The 12,945-nt window shown below is 41.1% G+C and overlaps 1 protein-coding gene across 4 annotated transcripts in view; it reads right to left on the bottom strand.

Annotated features, from left to right (window-relative positions):
- Window positions 1-4,844: 4,844 nt before the first annotated feature.
- LOC142296126 (ral GTPase-activating protein subunit alpha-2-like) overlaps window positions 4,845-12,945 on the bottom strand; it is a 487,199-nt gene continuing 479,098 nt past the window's right edge. For 2 of the 4 annotated variants that reach the window (XM_075339383.1, XM_075339384.1), the window contains one exon: window positions 4,845-7,727. In XM_075339383.1, the coding sequence (XP_075195498.1) occupies window positions 7,576-7,727 (152 nt within the window). In that variant the 3' untranslated portion in view covers window positions 4,845-7,575. The remainder of the gene's footprint in view (window positions 7,728-12,945) is intronic. The other 2 variants (XR_012751590.1, XM_075339385.1) reach the window with 2 other exon arrangements.

Here is a 12,945-nt window from a genome sequence, read left to right as displayed (position 1 = left end):
CACCAGCTCCATGATGTCGTCATGGAGGAGGAAAGAGGATTCCAGTGGCTCCTGTGAAGCTTTAGTGAACTCCATCTCCAAGAGTGTAAAGGAGCACTTGAAGATAATGGTGGCCACATGAAAAAAATTGATACTTTGGGCACAATTTTACCATTTTCAGTTAGGGGTGTACTCACTTTTGTTCCCAGTGGTTTAGACATCAATGGCTGTGTGTTGTTAGTTAGAGGACGCACCAAATTTACAATGTTCTACAAGTTGTACACTGACTACTTTACATATTATCAAAGTGTCAGAACTTCAGTATTGTCCCATGAAAAGATAGAATAACATATTTACAAAATTGTGAGGTGTACTCACTTTTATGATATACTTTACATGTGCATATGTATCTAGAAGGCTGTAATGGTCGGTGGTCACAAACCAAAAAATAGGTTAATATTGCATATACAAAAAAACAAACATCCCAAAAGATTTCCTCTTTAAAGTGTAGATGTCATTTCATAATAATTTATCATGTGTGTACACGAAGAACGACACTATTTCTGGTCATTACGTGACTTGTATTCTTCATTTGTCACCAGTTTTCAGCTGTGCAGTTTCTCTCCAATTTTCCGTTATTTCAAAGCTAGTGGATGAAGACGAGCCACTGTAAAGCTCCCATACACAGTACACATACATGAGATATCTCTACTCTTCTGTCTTTCTGTAGCGCATGGTCAGAAGCAGAATGAAGGACTTAATACAGCATTATCATTGCTGTGAATTAGACACTTGGGTGAAATAAAACACCTACTAAAAAATAACAGAACTATGGCATAGGCAGCTGTATTTTCCAACCTTCAGTCTATCTGGTCTTGAGTAAGACATTTTATCTGTATTGATAAGTGAATAATGTTTTCAGGAGGGAAGAGAAATGACTCTTAAGTGGAGAAATAACCAGATTTATTTGATAAGTTTTTTTTAAAATTTCTCTTTACTATTGATTTAGGCTACTTTCACACTTCCGTTTTTTTGCATTAGTCCCAATCTGTTTGACTGATGGGACGGATGTGCTGTAAAGCTGATGCAACGGATCCAGTAAAAAAACAGATCCGTCGTATATTTTTTTGTCTGTGTGAAAGGTCATTTGGTATTGAAAATGTATGTGAAGCCATCCCGGGAGGAGAGAGAGAAAAAGAGAGAAAAAAAAAAAGAGAGAAAGAGAGAGAGCGAGAGAGAGAGAAAGAGAGAGAAAAAGAGAGAGAAAGAGAGAAAAAGAGAGAAAGAGAGAAAAAGAGAGAGAGAGAGAAAGAGAGAAAGAGAAAAAGAGAAAAAGAGAAGAGAGAAAAAGAAAGAGAAAAAGAGAAAAAGAGAGAGAAAGAGAAAAAGAGAGGAGAGAAAAAGAGAGAGAAAGAGAAAAAGAGAAAGAAAAAGAGAAAGGGAGAGAGAAAGAGAAAGAAAGAGAGAAAGAGAGAGAGAAAGAGAGAAAGAGAGAGAGAGAAAGAAAGAGAGAGAAAGAGAGAGAGAGAGAAAGAGAGAGAGAAAGAAAGAGGGACAGAAAGAGAGAGAAAGAGAGATTCTCACCAGAAAGGAATTTACATATCTGACCATGTTCGGTTGCTAAAAGACGGAACCGTATTCAGACAGATTCCCTCGCCCATAGGCTACCATTATAATACACGACGGACGCCGACGCATCCGTCGCTGTCCATTTTTTCGCCGCACAGAAAAAAACGTTACATGTTGTGTTGCTTCCGCCCAACGGTCAGTCCTTCCACAACTGATCCGTTGCACGGCGGATGCAACGCTGGGCCATCAGTCGCAATCCGTCATTAATAGAAGTCTACGGGGAGAAAACTGAATCCTGCAAAATATTTAGCAGGATACCGAATTTACTCAAGACCATAAATTGTGACTGATACAAAAAGACGGAAGTGTGAAAGCAGCCTTCTGCAAATGGTAAAGAATGTTAAAATGGCAGTGACCACCTCTCAATGACATTGACCCTGCGATATGTATACTTGATTTTGTGCCCCATTGGTGACTGGGATTGATGTAAGTGATGGTCTTCATGCAGAGCTGTAAAATGATGGCGCTATAAAAGCTACAGGAAGGAAATGGCGTTAAGGTACAAAGAAAATGACAGATTGTGAATTTTAAATACTTTTTAATTAAATTCAATTGAAATTAGGAAAAACACAAATCATTTCAGGAAATATTTAAAAAGAAACAAATGATATGTCAGCAGTAAATTCGGGGTTTTCAAGCATTCATTTTGTTTTACAAATATTACAATTAATGCACCAAAAGGGAAAAATTGAAAGGACCCGCATTTCTTATCGCACACCCTCAATATAAAAAACATGATTTATAATATACATTTATATTCCTATGTACAACATCTAATAGAATTTAAAGAATATTGAACATCCAGAACTGTTCACACCGAACACTTCCCAAGCCAGTACGACAAAGGCCTGTGACAAGGTGGCCCCACACACGGAGAAAGGCCACAAACCCCAAATATCAAGTTCACGCACAACCCACAAGAATACAAAGAACCCTGTTCACTCCCAGTCTAAGACTAAGACAAACAATATTCGAAGGAAAGAAATAAAATCTTTCTGGTCCACTTTCTTCTTCTTTTCCGAGTGAAGACTGGGTGGTATGGACTGAATAGAGGGTGACTGACAGCTTCTAAAACAGACTTAATGGTGATAGGCAAGATGAATGCGATTCTGAATTCTGCACTGACTCATATTTACAGGCATCACCTTTGTAATTCCAGAGGAACTGACAGCCAAAGTGCTTAAATCCTCTCCTTCACATCACCCCGAGTGCTGTACAAATCTCACCGAGATGAAGAGCAGGAATCCTGAAAGAACGCGGTGTAATCCATTCTCTGCTGTGCGCGAGAGAAACATTACGTCTGCTCCTACTACTGGAAATGGCCCAATGATTTCACCCCTGGTAAACCTACAGCAGCTCCGCTCTATGGCAGCCAGCACTTACATTCTCATAAATATCTATAGTGCCTGGTAATTGCTAAATCACAAACGGGCTGAACCTGAAAGAGACTGGAAGCTCGCCTTTTCCTTTCATATTCCATAGGATGTGGTTTAGAAGTCGCCAAGACACAACTGAGGCAAATATTCAGAGCGGAGTAAGTAAATATAATGGCCATGTGGACGCCTTACATATGTAAAAAGGTTTTCCCATCTTGTACATTTAAGGGCATAGCCACAGGATATGCCCAAAAAACATCTGATAGATGCAAGTCCCACCTCTTAAATCTCATTTCTTGCCAACTTTTTAATACAGGGCAAATTTCTCCAAAATATCCAGGAAATCGGTAACTTTGGGAATGTTGTGGGTGACACTGGGCCACTCTGTCATCGTACTGGTGTCCAAGGGCACATTTAGGGGGCAGAGTTTGGGACGCTTTGCACACTGCAACCCTTCATCTACTGGCAAACTATCTGGAAAAGTTGGCAAGTATGATCCCTGACTCCCGTCCCGCTGGTAAACTGGCTGCAGTGAATGGGAGGGTGGTCACGGAGGAGTCACTGTCCATTACAGTCTATGGAAGTGTCTAAAATGTGTAAGACAGGAATAACCCTTCAAAGATTGTCTGAGACTACAAAAAGGTTTTCTTTTATTCCAAAAACAACATTTCCATAGACTACACTAGAAAGATGCTCAGCTGGAATATCAGATGAAGCCGATGGACAGCGGTAGTGCGTTATGTCTAATTACAGAAAACCCCCCTGCTCTAGTTTTGTAGCTAAAGGTAAAATCAATTGGTAAGATATTCTCACAATTCCCATTTAGTGTTAGGTTGGGTTTTCACATTGCGGCAATTGCATTTGGACAGAACTGCGGTCACATTTAGGTGGCCATTGGACACACAATTCCACAAGTGCCCACAGGTATTACCTTTACATTCCAACGGCTATTAGCCAATTTATGCAGGTCTGGTTTTGAGGCCAGCCTAATGCTGTGGATTCATAGTGTATACGGTATAAAACCAGTAGAATTAGGTAGGAATGACATATAGAAATATAAATATCACTGATCAGATCAGCGTTCCAATATATTTTAATTATGGAGAAGTTTGGTCAGTGCAAACAAACACCATAACAGAAATAAAATGCAAGATTGTATTTGCTAACATTTAAAGTAGTTACGATTGTCCTCAGTACACAACTTGCTACATTAGAGTCTGTATAATTAGCCAAAATATTATTTATGGCCCCTTAAAGGGGTTATCTGGGACTTTGTTTTTTGCTCCCTATAGTGCTGAGAACTTAAAAAGAGCCCCAATCACCAGGATTTTTCTATATAACCTAAAGCCAGTGCTATACTGGCACTATCAGGCTGATTCTATTCATACCTTTAGTTGTCAGCAAGGGTGTGTAGGCTTTGAAACACAAGCAAGGAAAGTTTGTAAAATCAGCAGCTTTTTGAATGACAGCAGCTACAGCTGGGGTGGGTATTCATAGTTATCCTCTCTCCCTGTTATTTATACTAATTCTATTATAGAATCGATTTACTTTGTGACTAAAAGGACCTGTCCTGATGTCATACCCATGTGACCAGATGGGGCGGGCCTCATCCAATATAGCTGATATCAGGAAGCATCATTTTCTGTTGTCTGAGGCCCCGCCCCTTCCTTTCACATGGGTATGACATCAGCACAGGACCTTTTACTCACAAAGGAAATCGATTCTATATTAGAATTAGCATAAATAACAGGGGGAAGGGGATAACTATGAATACCCACCCCAGCTATTAGCTACTGCTGTAATTCCCAAAGCTGATGATTTTACAAACTTTTCTTGCTTAGGTTTCAAAACCTAAACATCCTAGCTGACAACTAAAGGTATGTATAGAATCAGCCATTAGGTTATATAGGAAAATCCTGGTGAATGGTGCGCTTTAACGGCAAGTAGCTGCTAACCTTCTGCATGGTCTGCCCTGCGGTGATTCTGTTTGACCACGTTTCAACAGGGCAGCTCTTCTGGGGTCACTACGGATGTAGTACTGATTAACAGCTGGATTCCCACAGTAAAGGGGGCTTTACACGCTACGACATCGCTAATGCGAACTCGGGGTCACGGAATGAGTGACGCACATGCGGCCGCTTTAGCGATGCCGTTGCGTGTGACACCGATGAGCGATTTTGCATCGTTGCAAAAACTTGCAAAATCGCTCATCGGTGACATGGGGGTCCATTCTCAAAAATCGTTACTGCAGCAGTAACGAGGTTGTTCCTCGTTCCTGCGGCAGCACACATCGCTCCGTGTGACACCGCAGGAACGAGGAAGCTCTCCTACCTGCCTCCCGGCCGCTATGCGTAAGGAAGGAGGTGGGCGGGATGTTACGTCCCGCTCAGCTCCGCCCCTCTGCTGCTATTGGGCGGCCGCTCTGTGACGCCGCACGGACCACCCCCTTAGAAAGGAGGCGGTTCGCCGGTCACAGCGACGTCGCCGGGCAGGTAAGTATGTGTGACAGGTCTGGGCGATGTTGTGCGGCACGGGCAGCGATTTGCCAGTGTCGCGGAACAGATGGGGGCGGGTACCCACACTAGCGATATCGGGACCGATATCGCAGTGTGTAAAGCCCGCTTTAGGCAACAGGAAGCTGATTGTCAATCAGCACGATATCGGCAGTGATGTCCAATCGATGGAGTAGAGCAGAAGAGAAGGAACTGCCCTGTTGGCGTGATGTCACTGGAATCAGGAGACCGCTCTGAGCTGGAACAGACCATCGCAGGGCATGACTGACAGGTAGTTGACAACTACCTGTTGGTAACCTTTTAGTCCCATAGCCCAAAGAAAAAGGAAGATAGTCCTGAATAACCCCCTTTAACTTTTATCGGAAAGGTTGCTGCCAGGGTAAGTCTGTCCTTTACTAGATGCTAATCATGACCAACATTCACCTACAAAACAACAAACACAGGAGGCTACAATATCTCCAATATGCAAATGACACAATTACTACTAATTTGCAGTTGACCTGCTGGAGATGAGCGAGAGAAGGTGGCTCTGTCAGAAGAGGCGTCTGCAAGGCCTGGATTTACACAGTCGCAGGCTCTCTCACTGAGAAGACATCTGTTGATTTAGCCTCAGGAGATTCACACTGCTTAATGCTCTGCCATCGCTGTCTGAGAGTGGAAATAAAGCTTCTGCTCCAGAGTCCACACAGCCACATTTCAGTGTAATCTACAATCCCTATTTACTTCAAACTAATCAATGCAAACCTGAATAAAGTACAGAAAAAAATCACTTAAATTAGTGCAAAAATCCCATCGACACACACAAAACACACAAGTGCCCGAATATGCATCCAGCTGCATGTAAAGACATCTCTACTTCATATATGACTAATGTAACTGAACAGAAATGAATCACATTGAACAACGTCCTAAGCTGCTAATTCAGAAGACCAAAAATGTAGAAGATTACATGGAAAGTAAGAAGTATCCAATACATAGATGTGAGAACATCGTACAAGGCCACGACGACAATACGCTCAATCAAACATAAACTTTAAAACAAATCTGCCTGGAGCAAAACTGGAAATAAACTTTGTTTTTTTTTTCTTCCTTTAGGAAAGAAAGGTCTGAAATAAAACATTAAAAACAGTTGTATAAATATGTGCGGAAACCATGCAAAATAAGACGACAGTGAAAAAAAAAGGAAAGATGAAGCATATCGGAGATCTCCTGGAGCAGAGGCCATGGAATATACTGCTGATGCACAACAAGGAAAATCCTATCTTAAAAGCATCTTCGTGAGAGGTCAAAACGTGCATCGTTGATTTCCAGTAATGTAAATGTCCCAGTCCAGTAGCTCTGAAGATGGCTTGGCTTTTGGATCTGGTGGGTGTCCGAGCTCATAGTCTCCTATCTATATCTTCTGAGGTCACAAGATGCTTTTAAGGTGGATTTTTTCTGCTTAAAATTCCATTTCTTTGCGCAATGTTTAATATCTCTGGGCCTAGATCTCTGCATATAATTAAAAATATAGACTTTTTTTCCTTCTTTTATACACACCACTGGAAAATTCACATATTTAAGGCCCTGTTCCCACAGATCCATACTTCAGCCTGTTCGGAAAGGAACCCGGTATAAGAGAAGTTTAAATATACGTGGCTTCTTAAGACACAGAGACTAAGCCTTGTTTAGTGTGCCCTCTGTTCCACTTCCCAGCAGTGAAAGTGTTACACAGCTAGCCGTAACAATGTGAGGCAATGACATCCTTAATACCTAAAAAGCCTTGTTGTTGTGCTTCCTGCTCGCGGCTGGTGTGGTCCCTCGGCCTCCGGTGCAGTTGCATCATTACACTTTGTCAGACAATCCTCTTGCCATCATACACGTTACTACCATAGTTGCATCATATCTCAGTGCCTAATGGTTGGTTTACCAACAACCTGCCCAGGGGAATCCTGCCCCGTCAGGCACATTACAACATTGCACAGCTCGTCCTTTTTAAAAAGTTCTATTCACAGGTGCAAAGTCAGAGATTTCTATAGATTGTTTTTTTAATGATTAAAAACAGCTCTTTACTAGAGTTCAGTATAAAAAAAAGTGCTTCAATTGGAAGATTTGCTGACAGCACTGGCGGAGCGTCGAAGCTTTCCCGAAACTTTAGTTCTGGTGGCGCGACTTAGTGTTGGAGAGGTGGGTTCTGGTGGGTCTGGTCCGGTGCTCACAGACAGATCAGAACTGGTACTCGAAGGGAGACCTAGAAGAAAAAAAAGAAGACATTGAAATATTGAGAGAAGATTTACACTGCTCTGTGAAGATTTTCATTAAAAGGACGAGCAGGTCCCAACAGAAAAATGTCCAATTCAACAGGTTTACACAAAAATCGGTAATTTGATAGCAGTTCTTCAGGATGACTGATGTTATTCAGCGTTGGATCACGTGCTGGGATCTTCGCTTCTATACATTCTTCCAGACTCGTTCTACGTATCAGTATCTCAAGCTGCCAGATGTGTTTAGTGGCAGATGTTTCTGCATCAGAATGGAGCTACCTATTATATTTCCTCGCAATATTAGGCAAAAGTTCTTAAAGGGGTACTCTTACTACCCTGAGACCCTTAGAGATTGTTTAGTAGGTGTTCTTACATAACGTCCAATCACTTTAGGGCAAGTAAAAAGGACGCTGACTATTAGTAAGCAATGCATATATTACATTAAAAAAACGTTATAGACAACAACACATGCCAATAAGACGCATACAAGCTCCAGGCCTAGGGCATAAAAAAAAATAGAACTTCCTATAATGGTATGCAATTCCGGCAGCTAAATAGGAAAGGGTTCTTTACAGTTAGAGCAGTCAGACTGTGGAATACACTACCACAAGAGGTAGTAATGGCAGATACTATAACAGCTTTTAAAAAAGGGCTGGATGATTTCCTCAGTACACAAAACATTGTTGGTTATAAATGACTTAGTGACCAAATGTAGAACTGGTGGAGGAAGGTTGAACTAGATGGACCTAGGTCTTTTTTCAACCTAAGTAACTATGTAACTATGTAAAACATTTACCTATCGCCAGTTCTCTGCACTCACCCATGCACAATAACAATCCATTTAAGAACCGTACCCCCAGCATGGAGGCCGGGTGTTTGTCCTTCGCTATGTGGGGCTGTAGCCTTTCATTGGGTCACTATGTGACGCACAGTTAAAAAATGAAAGGCACAATGACAGAATGGGACCGTTTTTGTGCCATTTTGCAGTGAATGGTTGCAGTTCTGATCTACATTTTTTTGCCCGCATGGTAAAAAACACGAGACGTTTTACCATGTTTCAAAAAGACCATGCAAATCTGCACACGTGAAAGTCATCTTAGGGATTTTCAGCCCGACTAGCAATTTTCTCCCAAAAGAAACAGCGCCACTCTTGCCCATAGGCCATGTTTGGTATTGCAGTTAAACAATTAGGGTAGTTATGATCCCAAACACAGCATAAAAGAATGGAAGAAGAAAAAAAAGAAGAAAAAAAAAAGTCACTTTTCACGGCTTTCTAGGAATGATTACTGAAGAAGGGAAGCAGCCAGAAATGATATAGTGAATAAGGGATGGACATGAAATGCGTTCGCACAAGCTGAAGCTTCTTGTCCAGGTGCTGTATAATAGGTGATCAGGTCTCAGCTTTAGCTCAAGCTCTTGTGTGTTCCCAAAAAAATCAGACCTGATCAAATAAAACCAGTAGGGTGACATCCTGCAGGTCCCAGGCTTACGTAAGCTTGCATGCTGATATTTTAAACATTAACTTACGACGCAATTATTCCCAGAAGAGGAAGATGACTGAAGGTCATGACAAAATAGCTTCTCTGAATGGGAGCAGATGAGGTAGCAGCTATTAAACATAACAGAAAATGAATAAAATTAAGGCCTGCGAGTAACAAATCTTCCCCAGTACAATTATAACCGTGCACCGAGGAATTCAGAAATGTCTGTTGCAATCGAGGACTGTTGTTGCTTGCAGTTGGCGCACAGTCTCTCTGGGCAGCACGGGGAGAGGGAATTTAATTTCATCACTTACTCTCTTTATGCATCATCTTTAAATCATGAGATATTGCCACAAACAACTGCACATGCAAAAATCTCCGCGCTAACCCCTCCGACACAATGGAGGGAAGTGATAATGAAGTGGATGCCAGGGAAAATGCTGCACTGGAGAATACTAAGGAGATGCACAAATCTGAAACCGCTCAAATCCTGTAATGCAGAATGTGCTGTGTAATTACCGTTATTAATAATACAGCAGACGATAGATGTAGAGTGTTGCTGTGATCTATGGAGGGTTCAGAAGGGTGAATCTTGGCCTCTGTATTCGGCATCAAAACGCCGATCCCAGAAGCGTAGGTTGCTCTAAAGCTGGCTGATGGCCATAAACAGGACGTCGCCCAACAGTGAATGGAGGGAGCGGACAAAGAAGTGTGTCCCTGGAATATATTGAGTTATCGTGGGAGAGTCAGGAGATCCCTACGTTTTGTAGTCCACAGGGGTCAGGGTCTTTCAGCCAGTATACTAATTCTAAAGAGAATCCTTTGCTTACGGAGGGGCTCTCTATTTTTAAGACTTGGTCTTCAAGGTGGCCAAGAGGTTTTAAAAGAAAAAGTAGGCCGTATATTTTTACACGTGGTTCTAATCCTGCCCTTTTGGTCACCAGGGTCTCTCATCTCTGGTAAATTCCATTTATTTATTGTTTTTTTTTCCCTTAACAATTTGAGAAGTATCAAATTATTTTAGGGGCTGGAAAACAAATTTATGTTCTTTTACTTTGATTTTTTTTCTGAGGAATAAGAAAAAATATGGTAATATGTCACAATCTCTCTGGGGCATAACTTTTGAGACTGGTGAGGGTGGTCTACTCTGTCATAGGGGAATATAGCGCATTTTAGGCCACGTTCTCATAGATCTGCTGCAAAACGTCAGCTTCTGCACTGAAAATCATGGAGTGTATTTCATTTTTTGGGGGAAAACAAAACATTTTAGAGCATGGCCCAGATTATTACAAGTTCTGCATGCCAATAATATTGTGGTAATGTCGTGGATTTTGTACACCGATTTCCACCTTTTCAATGGGCCGTCTGTGTGATGGGTCCTCCGGAGTGAGCTCTTTGCAGCTGTTCTGAGGTCTGGCCTATACATGTGGGTATGGAATAGGGAACTTGTCTCCAATTCCACAGTAGAACTTGTTTTTGTAAATTCTAAGATACTTTCCGTTCATCTATTGCTTTAAAAACACAATACCAATATGTGATCACACTGTCAGTGCAGCTTGGTTCTGTATTGTTAATTCATGAACGAGAAATACATAGATCAATAATATAAGACAAATTCCGACCAATATGGAAAGTCTGAGGCCATTACTTGCCACCCAGGTTGACATTGTGAGGACTAAGCATTATATACTGCAAACGGCTAAACATTTATACAGTCCCTATTCAGCCCACTCCCTTCCTTCTGTTTCCCACCAAGAGAGGTCAGTACATCATTGTGATGGGATTTAGCTTTGGCACAATTATATAATTATTCCAAACAATGTGTCTTTGAAATGTAAAACTCAACATGGCTTTAGATAATCAAATGTTAATTTTACTTAATGGTGTTCAGAAACCACCAATATCTAGACTGCTGTCACGAACTCTACTGGAGGCCACCATGATGCACCTGACCACACAATTTGGCCACTTATCACTATATTAAGACTTCCTTGGTCTTTTATGTACTAAAAAAAAAATATTCACGATTAGGACTCTGTAAAGAATTTATTAAAATGGTCTGGAAAAACAAGAAAGGCACAAAAGGTATATGGCTCATTGGACCCCGTATCTAAAATAGACTACTGTATATTTCGAAAACCTAAGTATAATAGTAGCTGTCAAGAATCTTGTAATAAGATGAACTCCTCACTCAGAAACCATCAACTATTAGCTAAACCTGTCACACTAATCCATTATTTGGAAACGTACCATACTATATCATAGTTCCCCCCGGGGGTTCCCTTCCAAGTCCACAGACTTAGCCAGTGATAGATAAGGGTAACATTAATGTAGAGTTCTTGCTGTTTAATATATTAGAATCGTTTTCCAAAAAGAGATATCCTCTCTAAATGACAAGTATCATGATGGCTACAGGAAGCATATTAAAAAACTTGGAACAGGAGCTCCACATATAGTCATCTGCAAAATTGGTGTGCTTAAAAGTGTTGATCTAAAAATCCAATTTTACATAGTTATTGAGGAGTATTATGGTACCGGTGGAGGGTCCCAAATTCAATACTCCTCATTGGTCAGAGCAGCTACAAGAATTGTCTCTCGCTCTGGAGGATGGGTACAGTTATTTCAATACGATTTCTGTAATGCTCCATTTCCCCCGTAGTAGCGCTGCAGGGGAAATGACCTACTGTGATTAGCTTTTTGTAAAGGGTCCCTGCCTCCTGCCCAAAAAATGTATTTTCACGTTAGACAACCCCTTTATTTCCTTCCCAGGTCATCATTTCAGGGTTACAAATATATTGGCTTGTTTTTCATTATATGCCAACATAAAGATGGCTCAATTTTACCTTTATGGAACTAGCCTAACCCTAAAATTAACAAAGACTATCCTAGGTCAGTAAAATCTATGGAAACAACATGTACAGATCTGTATGAGTTTGATATGACACTGCTCATGTTAGAAATTCTAGACTAAAAAGAACTGGAGCGTGACAACAATCTACTGAATTAAAGTACAAAAAAATATACTGATAAAATTAAAAAATGGTGAGGATCAAGAGCAGAAGGGAGGAGAGGGGAAGACCAATCTAATTCACTCACACTTAAAGAAAACTGCTCTGTGAAAAAATGCAGATGCTTGTTAGTCTGGGGTTAGGAATGAAAATTCTTTATCCTTTTTTTCAGTTCCCTCAGGGCATGGAGATGGGGGAGGGAGCGGCTTTTTGTATCATATGTTCCTGCAGCTAAACAGAATGGCAGATGGTCAAATTAATACAAATTCAGCCAATTGGGCAAGCTGGAGCAGTCTTCACGCAAGCTAGTGAACAATACTGCTCCTGTGCATATAAAGAACAGTGCAGTCCAAACAAACCGGAGTGTAAAGGCAGCCACACCTAGGCGCTCACAGGCGCTCACAACATTCCATTAGCCCGAAAACTTTGCACATTCCATCAGTCAAAACTTTCTTCTGGCAAATCCTTAACTATGCAATCAACCTTGAAGCTTCTTCTGAAGCATCTTGATTGATAGAGAGACAGCAGCTGCACAACGAGCAAGTAATAACCACAGAGATAAAGCCTTTCATACAAATATTGTAATTCCACTTGCAAGCTGCCTGGCACGAACTCTAATTACTTGGCCTTTTTCTTGTAATGAAACTTTGAAGGTCTGTTTCCACACCAAGCTGTAAACCAATTAACCCGCTTTATCCCAGACAGGGTATTCTAAC

The sequence above is a fragment of the Anomaloglossus baeobatrachus genome, chromosome 3 (genome assembly GCF_048569485.1).
Source record: "Anomaloglossus baeobatrachus isolate aAnoBae1 chromosome 3, aAnoBae1.hap1, whole genome shotgun sequence".
NCBI lineage: Eukaryota > Metazoa > Chordata > Amphibia > Anura > Aromobatidae > Anomaloglossus > Anomaloglossus baeobatrachus.
The sequence above is the reverse complement of the archived record's forward strand: the minus strand, read 5'-3'. Positions and strand labels throughout refer to the sequence as shown.